General features: G+C 61.1%; 1 protein-coding gene across 1 annotated transcript; it reads left to right on the top strand.

Moving 5' to 3' along the window:
* The first annotated feature begins 213 nt into the window (after window positions 1-213).
* On the top strand, window positions 214-15,221 carry SLC4A1 (solute carrier family 4 member 1 (Diego blood group)). Its single transcript, XM_056126633.1, has 20 exons — window positions 214-339; window positions 3,713-3,807; window positions 3,915-4,011; window positions 4,945-5,006; window positions 5,619-5,799; window positions 5,907-6,042; window positions 6,755-6,878; window positions 7,008-7,092; window positions 7,193-7,374; window positions 7,690-7,900; window positions 8,012-8,224; window positions 8,410-8,558; window positions 8,670-8,864; window positions 10,081-10,254; window positions 10,685-10,774; window positions 11,429-11,595; window positions 12,777-13,030; window positions 13,751-13,920; window positions 14,009-14,185; window positions 15,027-15,221. The coding sequence occupies exons 2-20, from the start codon at window positions 3,793-3,795 to the stop codon at window positions 15,105-15,107; spliced, it is 2,763 nt and encodes a 920-aa protein (XP_055982608.1). The 5' UTR covers window positions 214-339; window positions 3,713-3,792; the 3' UTR covers window positions 15,108-15,221.
* The last annotated feature ends 2,082 nt before the right edge of the window (window positions 15,222-17,303 follow it).

Below are 17,303 nucleotides of genomic sequence, written 5' to 3'. Positions count from 1 at the left end.
CGTCACCCCAACTCTACAGGGAACGGGGGAATCCCAGGACCAGTGGGGAGCCTTGGGGGCAGCTGGGGTGCGGTGGGCCAGACTCAGGACTGTCCAGATGTGGGTGAGAGATAACGCTGTTTACCGAGCACCCCTGGGAGTGGGGTGGGGGGGGTGGAAAGGGGCTCCCGGGCTGGTGGGGCGGGCAGATTAGGAGGCGGGGGCATGAGTCAGGGGTTTGCGAGCTGCCCCGGGGCGCGGGTGCCAGGACCTTCTGCCTTCAGAGCAAGCACAGCCTGCTGGGCGCCGAGGATACAGGCGGCTTCAGGAGGCACAGGGGACCTCGAGACTCGAGAGCAGGTGAGCGGGGCTGGCGGGCGGGGGGAGGCCCCCAGGGCTCATGGACTCAGTCTGTGCTCCAGGAGGCAGTGGGCCCTGACCTTGGAGGGGTGCGGGTGGGTGGGGTGAGGCTATGGTGTGTGGGTCACCCTCGGGGCACAGGCCCAAAGGCACCTGCGCTGGGGACAGTGGTGGCCACCACAAGGCAGCAGGGCCGGAGTGTGTGCACTGGGGACAGTGCTTGTCCGAGCCCCTGGGGGAGGGTCCCTGGCCCTGGCCCCTGGGATCATCCTCCAGCACCCTCATTCTGCGGAGTATGGGGTGCCCCCACGTCCGCCTCAGAGGAAAGCTGTGGGCGGACACTGCCTCCCTTTTGGGACATCCAGGGACATTCAGTGGGGCACTTGACCCTGTCCACCCTGGCCGCGTTGGGGGAAGAGGGGTTCCCAGGCAAATTCCGCGGGAACTGGAGGGTGATTGGGGGGAGGGGGGAAGGGGCCAGAGTGAGCCTGGCCCAGCGTGGCCACGGTCCTGGACACACCGATCTTTAGGGGGGTGGGCAGAACCTGTCACTGCCTGGCCAGGGACAGGTAAGTTGGCACTGGGGGTACCTGCCCTGTGAGAGGAAGTCGGGTTTCAGCCCCAGCACTGCCAGAGAAACCCCAACTCAGGGCAGCCTGAGTGCCATGCTGGGCCCTCCTAGGAGGGGTCCTTAATGGAGAGGTAGAGTCACCCGCCCAGGGTCACACAGACCATGCAGGGCTGGGCCATGAAACCCTAGGGTCCTTACGGACGGCCAAGAGCCATGGTGAGCTGTCCCCTTCTGGATGGCCACCGGGCATAACATTTAGAGCTGGTGCGAGAGGTTGGAGCCCAGGATTTAGTCCCAGCTCCCAGCCATGGCCGCCTCACCTCAGTTTCTCTTCTGTAAAACGGGGTGCATGCCGTGACTCCCTTCACCGAGGGGCTCAAGTCCTCCGTGGAGGAATCCTGAGACTGCACAGCGAGGCAGGCACGGAGGGGTGGGGGAGACACAAAGGTGGGGCTCCCGCCATCAGCTGTCCCTGCAGCTGCTTCCGCCTGGCTCCTGACGCTGTGTGCCCCCTTATCTGTCCTGGCCCCGCGGGCTGGCCAGGCCAGGTGTTTGGTACACTTCCAGACACGGGGCGTCAGTGGGGCACCCGCTCTTATCAGCACCGGGCAGGAAAGGGCTGCCCGGGGTGGGGGCGCTTGTCCCGGCGGGAGCAGCAATCTGGGCACACCCCAAAGGGTCTAGCTGGGTGCGAGTTTCCTCCTGTTCTCTCCGCCTCCTACTGAGGTCTCAGACCTGGAGGAGAGGCCCCCACATGGGGCAGAAGGGAGCTGAGTCCTGGAGAGGAAGCAGGGGCCCTGGGTGGCATAGAGGCAGAGGGGACCCCAGGCCCTGGGGCTCCCTCAGCACCCCAGCCCCCAGAGGGGACAAGAAGGTCATAGTTCCATGCCCCAGGGGGGTGGGGAGGAGGCCCCTAAAATACCCATGAGGCTAAGGGGTCTGAGAGCCAGACTGGGACAAGGTTAGAGAAGGAAGAAAGATTAAGGGGTCTTGGGGGCATACGCTGAGGCTGGGGTCGGGGGGTACAGGAAAGGGAGAAGCAGGACGAGGCTGGGACCAGCCCCACGCAGGAGGGACTATGCCCCTGGGGCTTGAGACCCCCTGAGGCCCTCGCTGCTCCCCAGGACCAGAAGTTATTCTGGGTCCTGCCCCGGCCATGGTCTGTGCTTACAGCAGGGTGCCGCTGCCCACGGAAAGGGTCATCCCTGGCCCCGATGCTGCCCTCTGCCCTCACATCCCCCCCCGGCAGACCCCAAGTCTCCAGCCTGGGCTCCTCTGAGCCCTGCAGGTGCCCGGGGAGCCAGAGGCAGCGCCCCGGCCTCAGACACACCCCGCTGCAGCCAACAATGAGACCTACTCTTCCTCCTGCCAGACAGAGCCCTGGCACCCGGCACATTCCGAGCATGACTGGGCTGTGGGGGGGCAGGCCAGCCCCTGAGCCACTTGGCACCTCATGTGCCCCGGCTTGTCTCCCCGGTCAGGACTGGGACCTTAGGAGCAGGTGGGGGAGGCTGCAACCTCCAAGTCCCAAGGCCTCAGAACTCTGTCCTGACCCTCAAGTCCCAGCCTGTTCCCACCGAGGCTGAGGCCACTGTCCCACCCCACCTCTGTACCCGCCCTTGCCCTCTTGCCCACCGGGTGTGAGGTGCGCGTCATCCCCCTCTGCCCTGGTCCTGCTGAGGGCTAGGCGGCGCCTACAAGGCTAGAGCACAGCCCCCCGTGTGTGGGGTTCAGCCCCATGGGGTCTACTGCTGCGTCCTGGTCACCCTGGCTCCCTGCTCAGAGCCCCCAAGCTACCAGAACAGTCGTTCTTTCTTTCTTTCTTTCTTTCTTTCTTTCTTTCTTTCTTTCTTTCTTGTATGTTTGTTTTGGGTCACACATGTCAGTGCTCAGGGGTTCCTCCTGCCTCTGTACTCAGAATCACTCCTGCTGGTGCTCAGGGGACCATATGGGATGCCGGGGATCGTACTGGGGTGGGCCGAACACGAGGCAAATGCCCTACCTGCTGTACTATTACTCTATCGGCCCCCAGGAAAGTCATTCTGACAGTCACTTCTCAGGACCACTAGAAGTGGGGACTTTGGAGAGCTTGGGTCAGTGGGACCTGGGACATCCAGGGCTCCCTATAAGGGGTGTGGCCAAGAGTAGAGCTACAAAAAGCATCAGAAAATCTGAGAATGACACAGGGACCAGGGAGGAATGTGCAGAAGTGATTCTGGGGCAGAGAGGAGAGCCCTGCATGCAGGTGCAAAGGCCCTGAGACTGGGAAGGGCTTGGTCAGGAGGCTGGTGGAAGATTGTGGGACAGAACCAGAGACAGAATTCAAAAGCAAAATAAATAAATAAAGTCGGATTCCCACCATTAAGGACCTGTGGGCCTCTCCCTGGGGACCTCACCAAAGACACTGAGGCCCTGCCCAGCAGAAAACAGGATCCGGAGGAGGAGGTTTTGGAAACTCAGGGGAGCTAAGCCCCCCAGGGAGGGCCCTGCCATACTCCCATCATTATCTGAGTCCCAGAGACAGGCAGGTAGAGAAGCCAGGGAGGACGGGGGGGACAGAGAACGAATTGGGACTGAAGGACACCTGCTCTCCAAACACCCCCAGATCACTGCCAGTCAGGGTTCCCCTCCCCCACCGGACCCCCCCATCTGACCCTGTGCCTTCCCGAACCCCACCCCTACGTCTTCCAACTGACCTGCCACCTCCCCCTGGAATCCCCCTTGACCCAAATGCAGCTCCGGCTGCAGGGGACCCCAGCTGCTCTGCGCCCCCCTCAGCCTTTGCCCCGAACCCCTTCACAGGGACCCGCAGGGCGGGTTATGCTGGAGGCTGAGACCACCCACTGCGGACACTCGGGCCATCACACACCCAGGATAGTGCCATGGGGGACTCACAGGTAAGTGCAGGGGGTGGCCGGGGTGCTGGGGATGTAGGGAGCCATCCCGGGGGTCTCTCTGCATGGAGCAGAGACCCTCACAGCCCTCCAATGACTTCTCCCCACAGGAGGATTACGAAGAGGGGTTGGAGGAGATAATGGGGCCGGAGGAATATGAAGACCCGGGGCTCCCCGTGCCCCAGGTGGTGGTGGAGGAGACGGCAGGTGAGCCCCCCACCCCCCGCCACCCACCCACCCCTCGCCACGGGATGAGCCGCCAAGCCCTGTCGGGACAGTTGGGGAATTCGCCGTCCCCGCTCCACCCTGCCCGGGTCAGCTCGCCCACAATCCTGGGTGATTGGCACATAAACAGACTTTTGTTTGAAATGATCACAGGAGGCGCCCGGGGTGGGGACAGGGCCAGTCACCCGTCACCGTGCCCCTTAGATGGGGGCAGCCGGCCTGTCTGGACAAAGGTGGGGTGGGCCCACCCAAGGCCAGGCTCCAGGACGGGTGCTGAGCTTCCTCTGGGAACACAGGTCCATCTAGAGGGCTCAGTGAGAAGTAGGGGGTCATGGGGGGGCCACAGAGAGACATCAGGAAACCTCTCAGGCCTGCCAAGGTCTTGGTGGGGAGCCCCTGGCAGGCCCCTGTTTACTGTCAACAGGACTCAAGTGCTACCACTTGGCATGGAAGGCCAGAGGCCCCTCTGGGCATGGGGGGGCCGGGGCAGGGGGATATATAAGGGGCAGACCCCACCCTGGCACCAGCGCACAGGTGGAGGCCGTGAGAAGCTTGTGGGCTGGCAGGATCTGGGAGGCAGGTGGGCCAGAGGCAGGGAAGGGGTCGCTGATGGTGGTGAGTGAGGGGTGCCCCGGCCCCCTTGCTGCCCCTCAGGCCTCACCACTCATGGTGGGAGAGACACCCCACCAACACCGTGGAGGGATCCGGGGCCCCTCCTGATGCAGTGCTCTGTGGGGAGCCACAGGACCAGGCTGGGATGAGAACAGGCCCCCGGGGCAGCCGGGCGGGCAGCAGGGATGGGGTGGGCCCCGAGGGGCGTCCTCCCCGCTGTCCTCGGCTCCTGGTGGGTGCGGGTGCAGGGGCGCCTGCAGGATGGACTGCGGGGAGCCACACTAACTGGCCCCTGGTTTTCAGTGTATGTCGCCGAACAGACAGTCACTGAAATTCAGAAGACATCACAGCCAGGCACCCACGAGGTGAGGACCCCACTGACCCCTGCGGTCAGGGACCTGCCACGGTCCCGGGGAAAGGAGGCACAGAGGGAGGGCTTCAGGTTGGGGACTCCCAAAGCAGGGCCTGGAAAGAATTGGGGCGGGAGGAACTAGAAGGAATGTACCCCGAAGGAAGCTGCTGAGGGCAGGGCCATTCGGGTCTCCCGGGACAGGGCCTCTCTCCTCTGCCCAGGCCCCCACGGCCACACTGGGCAGGGGTTGTCTCATGGCTCAGGAAGGGGCTTTGCCTCAGCAAGGTTCCCTGCTCCCAGAAGAGCCCAGAGCTCCAGAGAAGTCACTCATGGGTGCCAGGGGCACCCCCCACCCCCGCACACATACACACATACACTTTAGGTGCCCTCGACAACTGCCTTGAAATGGGGTGAGAGGCCTGGCCAGGAGGCTGGGGTCAACTCGCGACGGGCCCTGCATCCTCTCCCCACGGTCTCCCAGAGAGATACTCAAGCAGGAGGGTGTGCGGGTCCCGCCGCTCCCTGCACCCCTCAAGCCTCCTGCCAACATCTACGGGAGCCTAGTGAGGGGACCCCGCAGGTCCGGGCATTCCTGTACCCCAGGCCTAACTCCAGCCCGCGCTAGGTCTACGTGGAGCTGCAGGAGCTGGTGATGGACGAGAAGAACCAGGAGCTGCGCTGGATGGAGGCAGGGCGCTGGTTGCGGCTAGAGGAGAACCTGGGCCCAGACGGGGCGTGGGGCCGCCCACACCTCTCCTACCTCACCTTCTGGAGCCTCCTGGAGCTGCAAAGGGCCTTCGCCAAGGGTGAGCCCCCCGGGGGACGCCCGCCTCGAGGACTGGGGGGTGGGCTGTGTTCCCCCCTGCCCCCACCCCCCCATGCCACTCACCTCCCTGCCACTGCTTGTTCGCAGGCTCTGTCCTCCTAGATCTGCAGGAAACCTCCCTGGCGGGGGTGGCCAACCAGCTGCTGGACAGATTTGTCTTTGAGGAGCAGGTCCGGCCTCAAGACCGGGATGAGCTGCTGAGGGTCCTGCTGCTGCAACACAGGTGCGCCCCCCACCCCCCAAGACCGCCCGCCCCCCCGCTTCCGCCTGCCCAACTCCAGGGAAGGGAGGCGCAGGTCCACCTCTCACAGGCCAGGGCCCGCTGTCTCCCACAGTGGCTTCTGCTTCTCAGCTTCTGTGTGCGGCGGCTGGTGGGAGTCGGGGCTTGTCTCCGCACTCAGAGTTGGGCCACTCTCTCCAGAGGGCAGATGCCAAGGCTCTTCCCGCTTGGTTCTTCGTTCTGGTTCTGCTCAGGGGCCTGGGGAGGCCCCATAAGGGCCGGAACCTATGCTGATGTGCAGGAGCCCTGCTTTGTGCCCAGCCCCGCATGGCCCCCAGCATTGCTGGGTGTGACCCCCAAAAGCCAAAACCAGAAACACCCCAGAACCAGAGTGATAGCACAGTGGGCAGGGCGCTGGCCTTACTCCTGGCTGGCCTGGGTTCTATCCCCATAGAGTTTCCCCGAGCCCCACCAGCAGTGTGACGCCTGAGCTCAAAACCAGGAGTCAGCCCTGAACACCGCCTGGTGTGGCCCCAAACCTAAACAAAATGAAATAAAACAAAACAAATATAAACATGCTGGTTCCCTCAGAGTCCCGCTTAAGCCTAGTCTCCAGCCTTCCTGGGTCTGCTCAGGGATTGAGTCCTGGCCTCTCCCACCACCCCCCTCTGCTGTGGGCCTCCCCCTATCAGCTCACGCAGTCCCTGTCCCACAGCCATGCCAGAGACCTGGCGGCCCTGGGCGGTGTGAAGCCCACGGTGGTGACGCGTTCCGGGGAGCCCTCACAGCCCCTGCTCCCCCAGAGCCCGTCTCTGGAGACCCAGCTCTTCTGCCAACAGGTAGGATGGCACGGGGTGTCTAGGGATGGGGGTGAACAGAGGGAAGGGAAGGATGGGGGAGGGAGGGGCTGGATGTTCGGGTCTCCTGGGCAGGGCTAGAGGCTCCCCCTGACTGCCCCGTTCCCCCAGGGCGAGGGGGGCCCCGAGGGACGCTCGTCATCAGGAGTCCTGGAGAAGCTCCCCCCGGACTCAGAGGCCACGTTGGTGCTCGTGGGTAAGAGGCAGAGCCCCCCGGCTCACCCCTGGCCTGTCCCTCCTGTGTCTGGAGTGCAGTGGGGCGCCCGCTGACCCCTGCCCTGTGCTGCGTCCCCCAGGCCGCGCTGCCTTCCTGGAGCGCCAGGTGCTGGGCTTCGTGAGGCTGCGGGAGGCTGTGGATCTGGAGGCCATGGAGCTGCCGGTGCCCGTGCGCTTCCTCGTCGTGCTGCTGGGCCCTGAGGACCCTCATACCAACTACACACAGCTGGGCCGGGCGGCCGCCACCCTCATGTCCGAGCGGGTGAGGCGGGGCCGGGGCCCACCCGCTGCTGCGTCCTTCACTCCAGTGGTGTGACACCCGCTGGTTCACACCCGCCCCATGTGGCTTTGCCCTGACCAATCCGGCCCGGTGGGCCTCGGCCGCGCCAACCCGCCTCCACCTGGTTCGGCCTGGTTTGCTCTCTCTTGGTCCACTTGGCTTCGCTTGAGTCCTCCCGAGTCCTTTGATAGGTGTTGGGGGTGGGGGGTAGGACAAGCCCGCAGGGAGCTGGGAGAGGGCTCCCAGCTTCGCTGCAGGGGTCACTCCTGGTCGCACTGACCCCTCTGCTGCCCACAGGTGTTCCGCACAGACGCCTACCTGGCCCAGAGCCGGGGGGAGCTGGTGCGCAACCTGGAGGGCTTCCTGGACTGCAGCCTGGTGCTGCCTCCCACCGACGTCCCCTCGGAGCAGGCCCTGCTCAGCCTGGTGCCCTTACAGCAGGAGCTGCTGCGGAGGCGGTACCTGCCCAGTGCCGCCCAGCCGGACCCCAGCTTCTACAAGGGCCTCGGTAGGATCTGCATGCCTCCCCTCCCCACTCCGCCCTACCTGCCCCCACCCGCCCCACCCCGCCCCCGCCCGCCCTTCTCCCCCATCACCCCAGGCCTCTCGCTCTCTGCAGACCTCGGTGGGGGCCTAGGAGCTGCCGGGGACGCAGATGACCCTCTGCAGCGCACAGGGCACTTCTTCGGGGGCCTGGTGCGTGACATCCGGCGCCGCTATCCCCACTACCTGAGCGACATCACGGACGGATTCAGCCCCCAGGTCCTGGCTGCTGTCATCTTCATCTACTTCGCTGCCCTGTCACCTGCCGTCACGTTTGGGGGCCTCCTGGGTCAGTCCGTGTCCCCTGGGTACCCCCAGCCCCTCACTCACCTCAGACCCTCAGGCCGGCCCCCTCCGTCAGCTCTGACTCCTCATGTGACCTCTGAGAAAGGCTCTGGTGGGGGAAAGGGGCAGGGCAGTGGGGGCCGCCGACCCAAGCCTGAGCCTGTCACTGCTTCCCCCCCACACACACAGGAGAGAAGACCCAGAACCAGATGGGGGTGTCAGAACTGCTCATCTCCACAGCCGTGCAGGGCATCCTGTTCGCGCTGCTGAGTGCGCAGCCGCTACTGGTGGTCGGTTTCTCGGGCCCCCTGCTCGTGTTTGAGGAGTCCTTCTACAAGGTAGCTCCATCCCTGCCCGCGTCCCCTCCCTGCGGCCAACCTTCCCACCCCCCACCCCTGCCCAAGCCCTGGGGCCCCAGCTGACTCCTCCCCTCCCGCTGCCCCCCACAGTTCTGTAATGACCAAGGTCTGGAGTATATTGTGGGCCGCGTGTGGGTCGGCTTCTGGCTCATCCTGCTGGTGATGCTGGTGGTGGCCTTCGAGGGCAGCTTCCTGGTCCGCTTCATCTCCCGCTACACCCAGGAGATCTTCTCCATCCTCATCTCCCTCATCTTCATCTTTGAGACCTTCAAAAATCTGCTCAAGGTGGGCATTCGCCGGAAGGTCCCAAAGCAGGGGTGTGCTTGGGGACTCTGGCACCCCCGAGAGCCTTCACCCAGGTCTATAGGACACTGGGGTGCCCACTTATGTTACTGTAACAATATACCTATGGACAGCTGCTGCTTAGGGACCCTCTCCGGGACTGTGCACGAGAGAGCACCCCCGTTTGCCCTTGTCCGCAGAAGGATGAAGGGGCGAATGTGTGTGATTCTGAGAATGAGGAAGTCCAGAAAACCCTGACACCCCATTCCTTTTCCCATCTTTGCCCTCCAGAATGACAGGGCATGTGGATGGAGGCCCCTCCATCCTTGGCTCCATGCTTCTCAACTCCACTGGGACCCACAATGCATATGGGAGGAGGGTGGGCGCTGTGTATCTGCCCGTGAGTCTTAGGAACTAGAGCTCTCTGTTTCCGAGCCTCCAGAGCCCTTGTCAGGAAGCTCCTTAGCACTAAGTTCCTCCCCTTCAGTCTGCTCATGCCTCACAGGTGCTGTCACACATACTCGCTGCCTCTAGGACCCACCCAGCTTCTAGTCTAGTCCTCAGTTAAAAATTAAAAGCAGGTTGTAAAATGCCCCTCCATTCCCAGCTAAGGATAAAATAGGTACATGGATGGATCGGTGGGTGGATGGATGAAAGAAGGGAGGAAGGGAGGTGGGAAGTAGAGAGGGAGATGGGATGGGCGGGAGGGTGGATGGATGGATGGGTGGGTGGATGGGGACTGGATGGATCAGAGGATGGATGGGTAGATGGACGGACGGGTGGGAGATGGAAGGATAGAATGATGGAAGGGAGATGGATGGCTTGGTGTATGGGTGGATGGATGGATGGATGATGATGGATGGACAGATGGATGATGATGGATGGATGGGTGATGATGAATGGATAAATGGATGGGAGACAATGGATAGGTGATGATGGATGGATGGATGGATGGATGATGATGATGGATGGATGAATGGATGGCAGACAATTGATGGGTAATGATGGATGGATGGGTGATAGATGGGTGATGATGGATGGATGGATGGATGGATGGGTGGGTGGAAGATGATGGATGGATGTGTGATTATGGAAAGATGGATGGGTGATGATGGATGGATGGATGAAAGAATACAAGATGGATCAATAGATGGATGGATGGGAGATGGATGAAAGGTGGATGGATAGGTGGAATTAAGATGTTTTGTCTTTTACGCAGATCTTTCAAGAACACCCACTGCAGAAGAATTATCAGCACAATGTGAATGTGGTACCCAAGCCAGAGGCCCCTTTGCCCAACACAGCACTGCTCTCTCTTGTGCTCATGGCTGCGACCTTCTTCTTGGCCATGATGCTGCGCAAGTTCAAGAACAGCTCCTACTTCCCTGGCAAGGTGGGCACTCCCCTCTGCCTGTCCTCGCCCTGACCACAGTCCCCCCCACCCACAGCATCCCCAAGCCAGTGACCCCTGCCCTCACCCTGAAACCCCACTCCCAGTTCAAGCCTCTCTGCGCCCCTCCTCACTCGGGATTTCTCTCTTCAAGCAAGCCCCGCTGCCTCTCAGCAAGCCCATGCTGAGCGTCCAGGGGCGAGGTTGTGTGTGGGGAGCTGGTTTCCCTGTCGATGAAATGAGGTCCTAGCATTCTGAGACTCCTAGAAAGGGCTCCTGGGGGGGCGGGGGGAAGAAAAGCCCTGGGGCAGAGTAAGGGCGTGTGAGGGAAAGGTGACCGGAACAGGCCCACTGAGGGTCACAGGGCCCACTGAAGAATGGGCCAGAGAGGGCGCATGGGGCCCTGAGCACTGGTTTTTCCTCCTTCCTTCAGCTGCGACGGGTCATTGGGGACTTCGGGGTTCCTATCTCCATCCTGATCATGGTTGTGGTGGACACCTTAATCCAGGACACCTACACGCAGGTGACTCTTGTTCCCGGTCGTTCATTTCACACACACTCCCACCCCAGCCTACTGTGCCTCTCCAGTCACTTTCCCAAACCTGAAGCTAGGGTGACCCCCAATCTATCCCTACATTCCCCCAGGATCCCCACGTTCTTCCCATAACCCTCTAGGGTCATTCTGGTTCAGGCCAGGGTCTGGGCCAGATAGCCTCTCACTCTCTAAGCCGGGACAGTAGGGAAGACTCTCAGTCCCTCAGTTCTATGGAGAGCCATGTGACACAGGACAAGTCACATAACCTCGCTGAGCCACCTGTCAAGCTGGGGATGAGAGGATGCACAGGAGGAATCGAGGCCAGGGCTGAGTACCAAGCTGGGAATCAAGATTAGTTTCCGGGGCTGGGGCGATAGCACAGGGGGGAGGGTGCTTGCCTTGTACACGGCTGACCTGAGTTCAATCCCCGGCATCCTATTGGGTCCCCCGAGTGGTCCCTGAGCACAGAGCCCAGAGAAAGCCCTGAGTACCACTGGGTGTGGCCCAAAAAAACTAGACCAAAAAAGATCAGTTTCCAAGTGCCCAGGAGCTGGGCTCCCTCTGTCCCCACTACTACCCACCCCTCACCCCTTCCCCCGTCTTCTTACTTTCTACCTCACCCCCCCCCCCCGCCCGCCGCAGAAACTCAGCGTGCCCAAAGGTCTCACCGTGTCCAACTCCTCAGCCCGGGGCTGGGTCATCCATCCGCTGGGCTTGCACTCCCAGTTCCCCACCTGGATGATGTTCGCCTCTGCCCTACCTGCCATGCTCGTCTTCATCCTCATCTTCCTTGAGTCCCAGATCACCACGTAAGAGCCAGGCAGGCGGGGCTGGGAGGGTCAGCGGGGAGGAAAGAGACAGCAATGCAGGGGGCACGTGGCCTCCTCAGTAGCAGAGGTGGCAACAGGCAGATTATGACTCTGTGGGGGCCAGACGATGTATCATTTAGGGAGCCCTCCTCAAGAAAAATAATTACAGGGGCTGGAGAGACAGCACAGCAGGTCCGTTGCTTGCCTCATAAACAGCCGACTGGAGTTTGATTCCCGGCATCCCATATGGTTCCACCAAGCACTGCCAGGGGTAATTTCTGAGCACAGAGCCGGGGGTAACCCCTGTGTATCACTGGGTGTGGCCCCAAACCAAAACAAAATTAAAAAAAAAAGAAAAATTATGGGGGCTAGAAAGAGCGCTCCATGGGCTGGAGCATATGCCAGAGATCTGGGCTGAATCCACATGGTCTCTTGAGCACTGTCGGAAGATGCCCAAACACAAAGGCTCTAGGGCTTAAGGCCAAAATGCAGAGATGGAGTCTGAGATTCTATAGTCCTAAGACTTAAAATGAAAAAGAAGAGGCTGGAGCAATAGCACAGCGGGTAGGGCATTTGCCTTGCACGCGGCCAGCCTGAGTTCGATTCCCAGCATCCCATATGGTCCCCTGAGCGCCGCCAGAAGTAATTCTGGAGTGCAGAGCCAGGAATAACCCCTGTGCATTGCCGCGTGTGACCCAAAAAGCAAAAAAAAATTTAAAAAAATAAAATGAAAAAGAAGAGGGGGGATGGGGGAGAGAAATGGAGAGAGGGAGAGAGGGAAAGAGGGAGGGAGGAAGGGAGGAAGGGAGAAAGGGAGAAAGGGAGAGACGGAGAAGAGTGAGGGGAAGGGAGTGAAAGACAGAGAAAGAGGGAGGGGGAGGGAGAGAGGGAGAGAGGAGGGAAGGAGGGGGGAGGGAGGGAGGGAGTTGGGGAGAGATGCAGCCTTCAGTGCCAGATCCAGTAAAGCTCCCAGAGTTTGTTCCACTGGCCTTGGCCCAGTTTGTCTGTGGACCTTCTCTTGCACTTAGGAGTCCATTCCTTGGGGGTCTCTAGAAGGGGAGGGGAGGCAGAGGAAGCATGAACATCAAGGAGATGGGCATAAAAAGTCAAACAGGTGCCAACCAGGGAGGGGAGGGGGAGGCGCAGGCAAGGCAGGGCTTACCCCTCCCCCCTCCCCCTAGGCTGATCATCAGCAAACCCGAGCGCAAGTTGATCAAAGGCTCCGGCTTCCATCTGGACCTGCTACTGGTTATGGGCATGGGCGGGTTGGCCGCCCTTTTTGGGATGCCCTGGCTCAGCGCCACCACCGTGCGCTCCGTCACCCACTCCAATGCCCTCACCGTCATGGGCAAAGCCAGCAGTCCCGGGGCGCCCGCGCAGATCCAGGAGGTGAAAGAGCAGCGGATCAGCGGGCTCCTGGTCTCCCTGCTTGTGGGTGAGTGCGCCCAGCACTGTCCCCCACTACCCTTGGTTCCAGCCCTGTCCCCAAGGGTCCAGGGCCCCTGCAGCCCTGCCATCTGGGAGCCTGGTCCCCGCCCCACACATGCTTCCCAGGCTGAGCTGTTCACAGGTGGGAACCAGGACTGGGATGGCTTCTGAGCTGGGGTACAAGAGGTCCCCCTATGGAGGTCTGCTCTGCATAGGCGCCCACATCAGAGCCTCCCAGCAGAGGGCAGAGACAACCCCCCACTGGGTCAGAATCCCTGCGTGCCTCAGTTTCCATGATGCACCATGAAGACTCACTAGCATCCCCTGGGGTCTCTCTAGCCTGGCGAATGTAAGGGACAGTGCTCCAGGCGTAAGAGGAAAGGACACAGGGGTCCCTGGGGTTGACCCAAGTGGCAGAGAGTCCAGCCTGGTGGGTGCTGATGAAGAGGCCAGAAGTTTCTGGAGGGCTGGAATTTAGAGGGGAGGGTGGTGAAGGTCCCCTGGACTGGGACACGTGGGAAGGGGTCTGCTCTGACCTTGGGGGCCCGTGGAGGTGACGGGCCTGGCTTTGCCCTTCCCAGCTGTGTGACCGCAGCACATGGCCTCCCCTCGCTGCACCTGACTGCTTCTAGACCTACGGAAGGGCTCGGTGTGGTCTCTGTGGCTTAAATGCCCGTGGGCGCTGGAGGCCAGTAGCCTGCGGCTGAGCACATGCTGGTCCCCGCAGGCCTGTCCATCCTCATGGGGCCCATCCTGTCCCGCATCCCGGTGGCCGTGCTGTTCGGCATCTTCCTCTACATGGGGGTCACCTCACTCAGCGGCATCCAGCTCTTTGACCGGATCCTGCTTCTATTCAAGCCACCCAAGTACCACCCGGATGTACCCTTCGTCAAGCGGGTACCCTCCGGGGGCGCCTGGGAAGGGGGTGGGGGTCCTGCGGGTGGGGGAGGGGGGCGGCAGGCAGTGACCGGCTCTGTGCCCGCAGGTGAAGACCTGGCGCATGCACCTGTTCACGGCCATCCAGATCATCTGCCTGGTCGTGCTGTGGACAATCAAGACCTTCCCCACCACTTCCCTGGCGCTGCCCTTCATCCTCATCCTCACCGTGCCCCTGCGGCGTCTCCTGCTGCCGCTCATCTTCCGGAACCTGGAGCTCCAGTGTGTGAGTAGGGGGGCCCCACCTGCTGAGCTGGGGGTGCTACAGAGCCAATAGCTGGTGAGAGCCGGGCAGGGCGTCCTCAGGCAAAGGGAGACTGCAGAGAGGCGCCTGGTTCCTCGGTCCAGTCCCGGCATGGCCATATCCCCTGACCAGGCCCTGGCCTTTGCTCCCCTTTGCCAAGGGCGGGGCAGGGGGAATGACAAGGGGCTGAGAGGGAGTCCAGGACGGTCCCATGTCCCTGTTGCTGAGCACCGCCTTTTCTGGCCTTCCTGGTCGTTTGGACAGTTGCTCCTCTGATGGAATTCTTCCCCAGATCCCGATCACTGTGGGGTTCCCTCAGGGGCACCCCTCTCCTGGGTCTGATCACTGGTTTTTGTTTTGAGGCCACACCCGGCGATGTTCAGGCTTACTCCTGGCTCTGTGCTCAGGAATCACTCCTGGCGTGGCTCGGGGTACCATAGAGGGTGCCAGGGTCGAACCCTGTTGGCAAGGCAAACGCCCTCCCCGCTGTGCTGCTCCTCTTTTTCCAGTGTTTTGGCCACACTCAGTGGTGCTCAGGGACTAGTGGCACAGTGCTGGGGTCAGGCCTCTCCTGGGGGACCGTGTAGTGCTGGGGATGCCACTCGGGACCCACAGGTTGAGCAGAAGCTCAGCCCTTTGGGTCATCTCCTCAGCCCTCCGCATCCTTTGAAACCACTGAACAGTACTAAGCCCAGGGCCAGAGGGGCTGGGTGGGACTTGTCCAGGATTCAGAGCCAGCTGCCCGCTGACTCCCGGGTCAGTGCTGGGGTGGGCTCACCCATCCAGTGCTCACCTCTCCCCTTCTTCTCCCTCACCCCTCCAGCTGGATGCTGACGATGCCAAAGCCACCTTTGACGAGGAGGAAGGTCAGGATGAGTACGACGAGGTGCCTATGCCCGTGTAAAGGAGGCCGCAGGCCCCTGGTGCCCCCTACCAACCTGCCTGCCACTCTCCCAGGAAAAGCAGAAGTTCAGGGGCACTTCCTGGGCCCTCCGATCCCTTCCAGAACCACAGCTGAGGCCCCCAGGGCCAAGGCAGAGCAGGCAGGAGAAGCCAGAGAACCTTTCCCAAAGGGAGATGGCTTTTCTGGCTGGAGCCCAGAGCAGCCCTGTTTGGAGGTTCGCTCTGCCACCCCTTCTCTGCCACATTGTCATGTGCGGTATCATGCTGGAAGACTGGTCTGAGCCCCACATGGCACAAAAGGGGCTGTATTCGGGGGGCGGGGGGCATGGAATGTTCTCATTCCTATTGGCTATGTGAACCTAGGGAAGTCCCTGGATCTCTACGGCCTCTGCTTCCTCATCTGTAAAATGGGTATAATGATACGAACACCCAGGTTCCAAGATGGTGGCTGAGGACCAAAGAGAAATGTGAAAGGGGCTTTGTAAAAATTTTTTTCTTGGGGTGGGGAGGGAGGAAGCCCATACCCCATGTGCTCAGGGCTTACTCAGGAATCACTCCGGGCTGCCTAGCTGGGTTTGGGGACCATATTGGGTTTCAGGGACTGAACACGGGTCAGCCATGTGAAAGGCAAGCGTCCTATCCCTTTTGCTATTGCTTGGATCCCAGGGGCTTTGTAAATTCTAACAGTACTGTCTCTGAGGCCACCCCGGCCCCCAGAGCTCCTGAGCTCAGCCACTGGGGTGGAGCCTGGCCCGCTCTCCTCCCCTTGCTCCCGTCTGCTCCCACCTTCACCTGGACCCTCTGGGGCAGAGGGGGGTGTCCTAGGGAGGGCAAAGGTGAGAGCACCAGTAAAGGAGGGTGGGACCTTCCGGATCCTGGAGCCCCCAACAAGCGTGGCGGGGACTCAGGGACTCAGGCCCCCTAAGTGTTTGTACTCTCCTCCCAATTCTCATTCATTTGCTCATTCATTCATTCCACAAATATACAGAGAGCCACGGACGCTGTGGGCACCAAGAGGTCCGGAGTTGGGACCTGCCCTGGGGTGGGGCAATGCATAGTCTGTTGTAGATTTGGATGTAGGGGGGAAGGGCGTGGGGAGGGGTTGGGGGGAGGGGGCGTTTGTAATTTATTGGTTGTGTATTTCTTAAAGGCTTTCAACACACTCAGGCTTCACACACATTTGCTCAGGCCCAGGCATTGCCCAGCTCTCCTTCACTGAGAGACCCATGGGCCCTGCCCCTCCATCACTGAGGCTTGGGAAGAACCAGAGCTGGGAAGACCTTAATTGGGGTAGAAGTCAAAGGAATCTGCAGACCCTAGCAATTTTTTTTTTTTTTTTTTGCTTTTTGGGTCACACTTGGCAATGCACAGGGGTTACTCCTGGCTCTGTGCTCAGGAATTACCCCTGGCGGTGCTCAGGGGACCATATGGGATGCTGGGAATCGAACCCGGGTCGGCCGCGTGCAAGGCAAATGCCCTACCCGCTGTGCTATTGCTCCAGCCCCAAAAATATATTTTTTTAGAAAACAAAAATAGAAAAAAAGAGTAGAAAGAACTGGAGGTAGCGCGAGCGATGGTTGAAACTGAGTCAGGATAGAGGCCACTTGGGGAATCTCAGGGGCCGCCCCGCTTCCCTGTTCTGAGGCTCAGTTTCCACATCTGGGAAATGGGAATGATACTGGTAGGTTGGTTCTGAGGATGAATGGAGATGGGGCTTGTAAAACATTTGCTTCGCCCCAAGCCTGGGAAGAGCTCAATAAATGTCAGCTGCTGCTTCTGTCAGTTTGCGCGAGTGTCATTCTGCCCTCTGAAGCTGCCAGAGCCCTCTCCCGGGTTCTCAGGGTCAGGCTTTGCCTACAAACGTGCCCGAGGTGGACTGAGTGTGGATTCGGGGCACGAGTGAACATGGGAAGAGGTGGTGGCGCTAGCGCAGGGCTGTGGCCCAGCCAGACATGGAGAGCCAGGCTGGATGGAAGCACCAGAGGGGAGACCAGAGGAGGATCTGAGACCTGGGCGAAGAGACCCAGGAAGCGCATGCCTCAGACGGCCTTCCTCTCCCAAGGAAGGACCCCCGCCCCCCCCCCTCCCGCACAGGGCTGCCAGGACCAGCCTGGCATTTGTGGACTCACACCAGCCCTTACCCTGCAGGGCTTTCTGGAGCGGGTCCCCAGGCCCCAGGAAGAGAACTGAGACTGCC

The sequence above is a fragment of the Sorex fumeus genome, unplaced genomic scaffold (genome assembly GCF_029834395.1).
Source record: "Sorex fumeus unplaced genomic scaffold, SorFum_2.1 ptg000063l, whole genome shotgun sequence".
NCBI lineage: Eukaryota > Metazoa > Chordata > Mammalia > Eulipotyphla > Soricidae > Sorex > Sorex fumeus.
Note: the sequence above shows the minus strand (reverse complement) of the source record. Positions and strands in the feature narration are given on the sequence as shown.

Coding starts and splice junctions, on each gene's coding strand:
- SLC4A1 (XM_056126633.1), top strand. Junction 8,865..10,080: donor CCTTCAAAAATCTGCTCAAG/GTGGGCATTCGC, acceptor TCTTTTACGCAG/ATCTTTCAAGAACACCCACT. Junction 14,186..15,026: donor GGAACCTGGAGCTCCAGTGT/GTGAGTAGGGGG, acceptor TCACCCCTCCAG/CTGGATGCTGACGATGCCAA.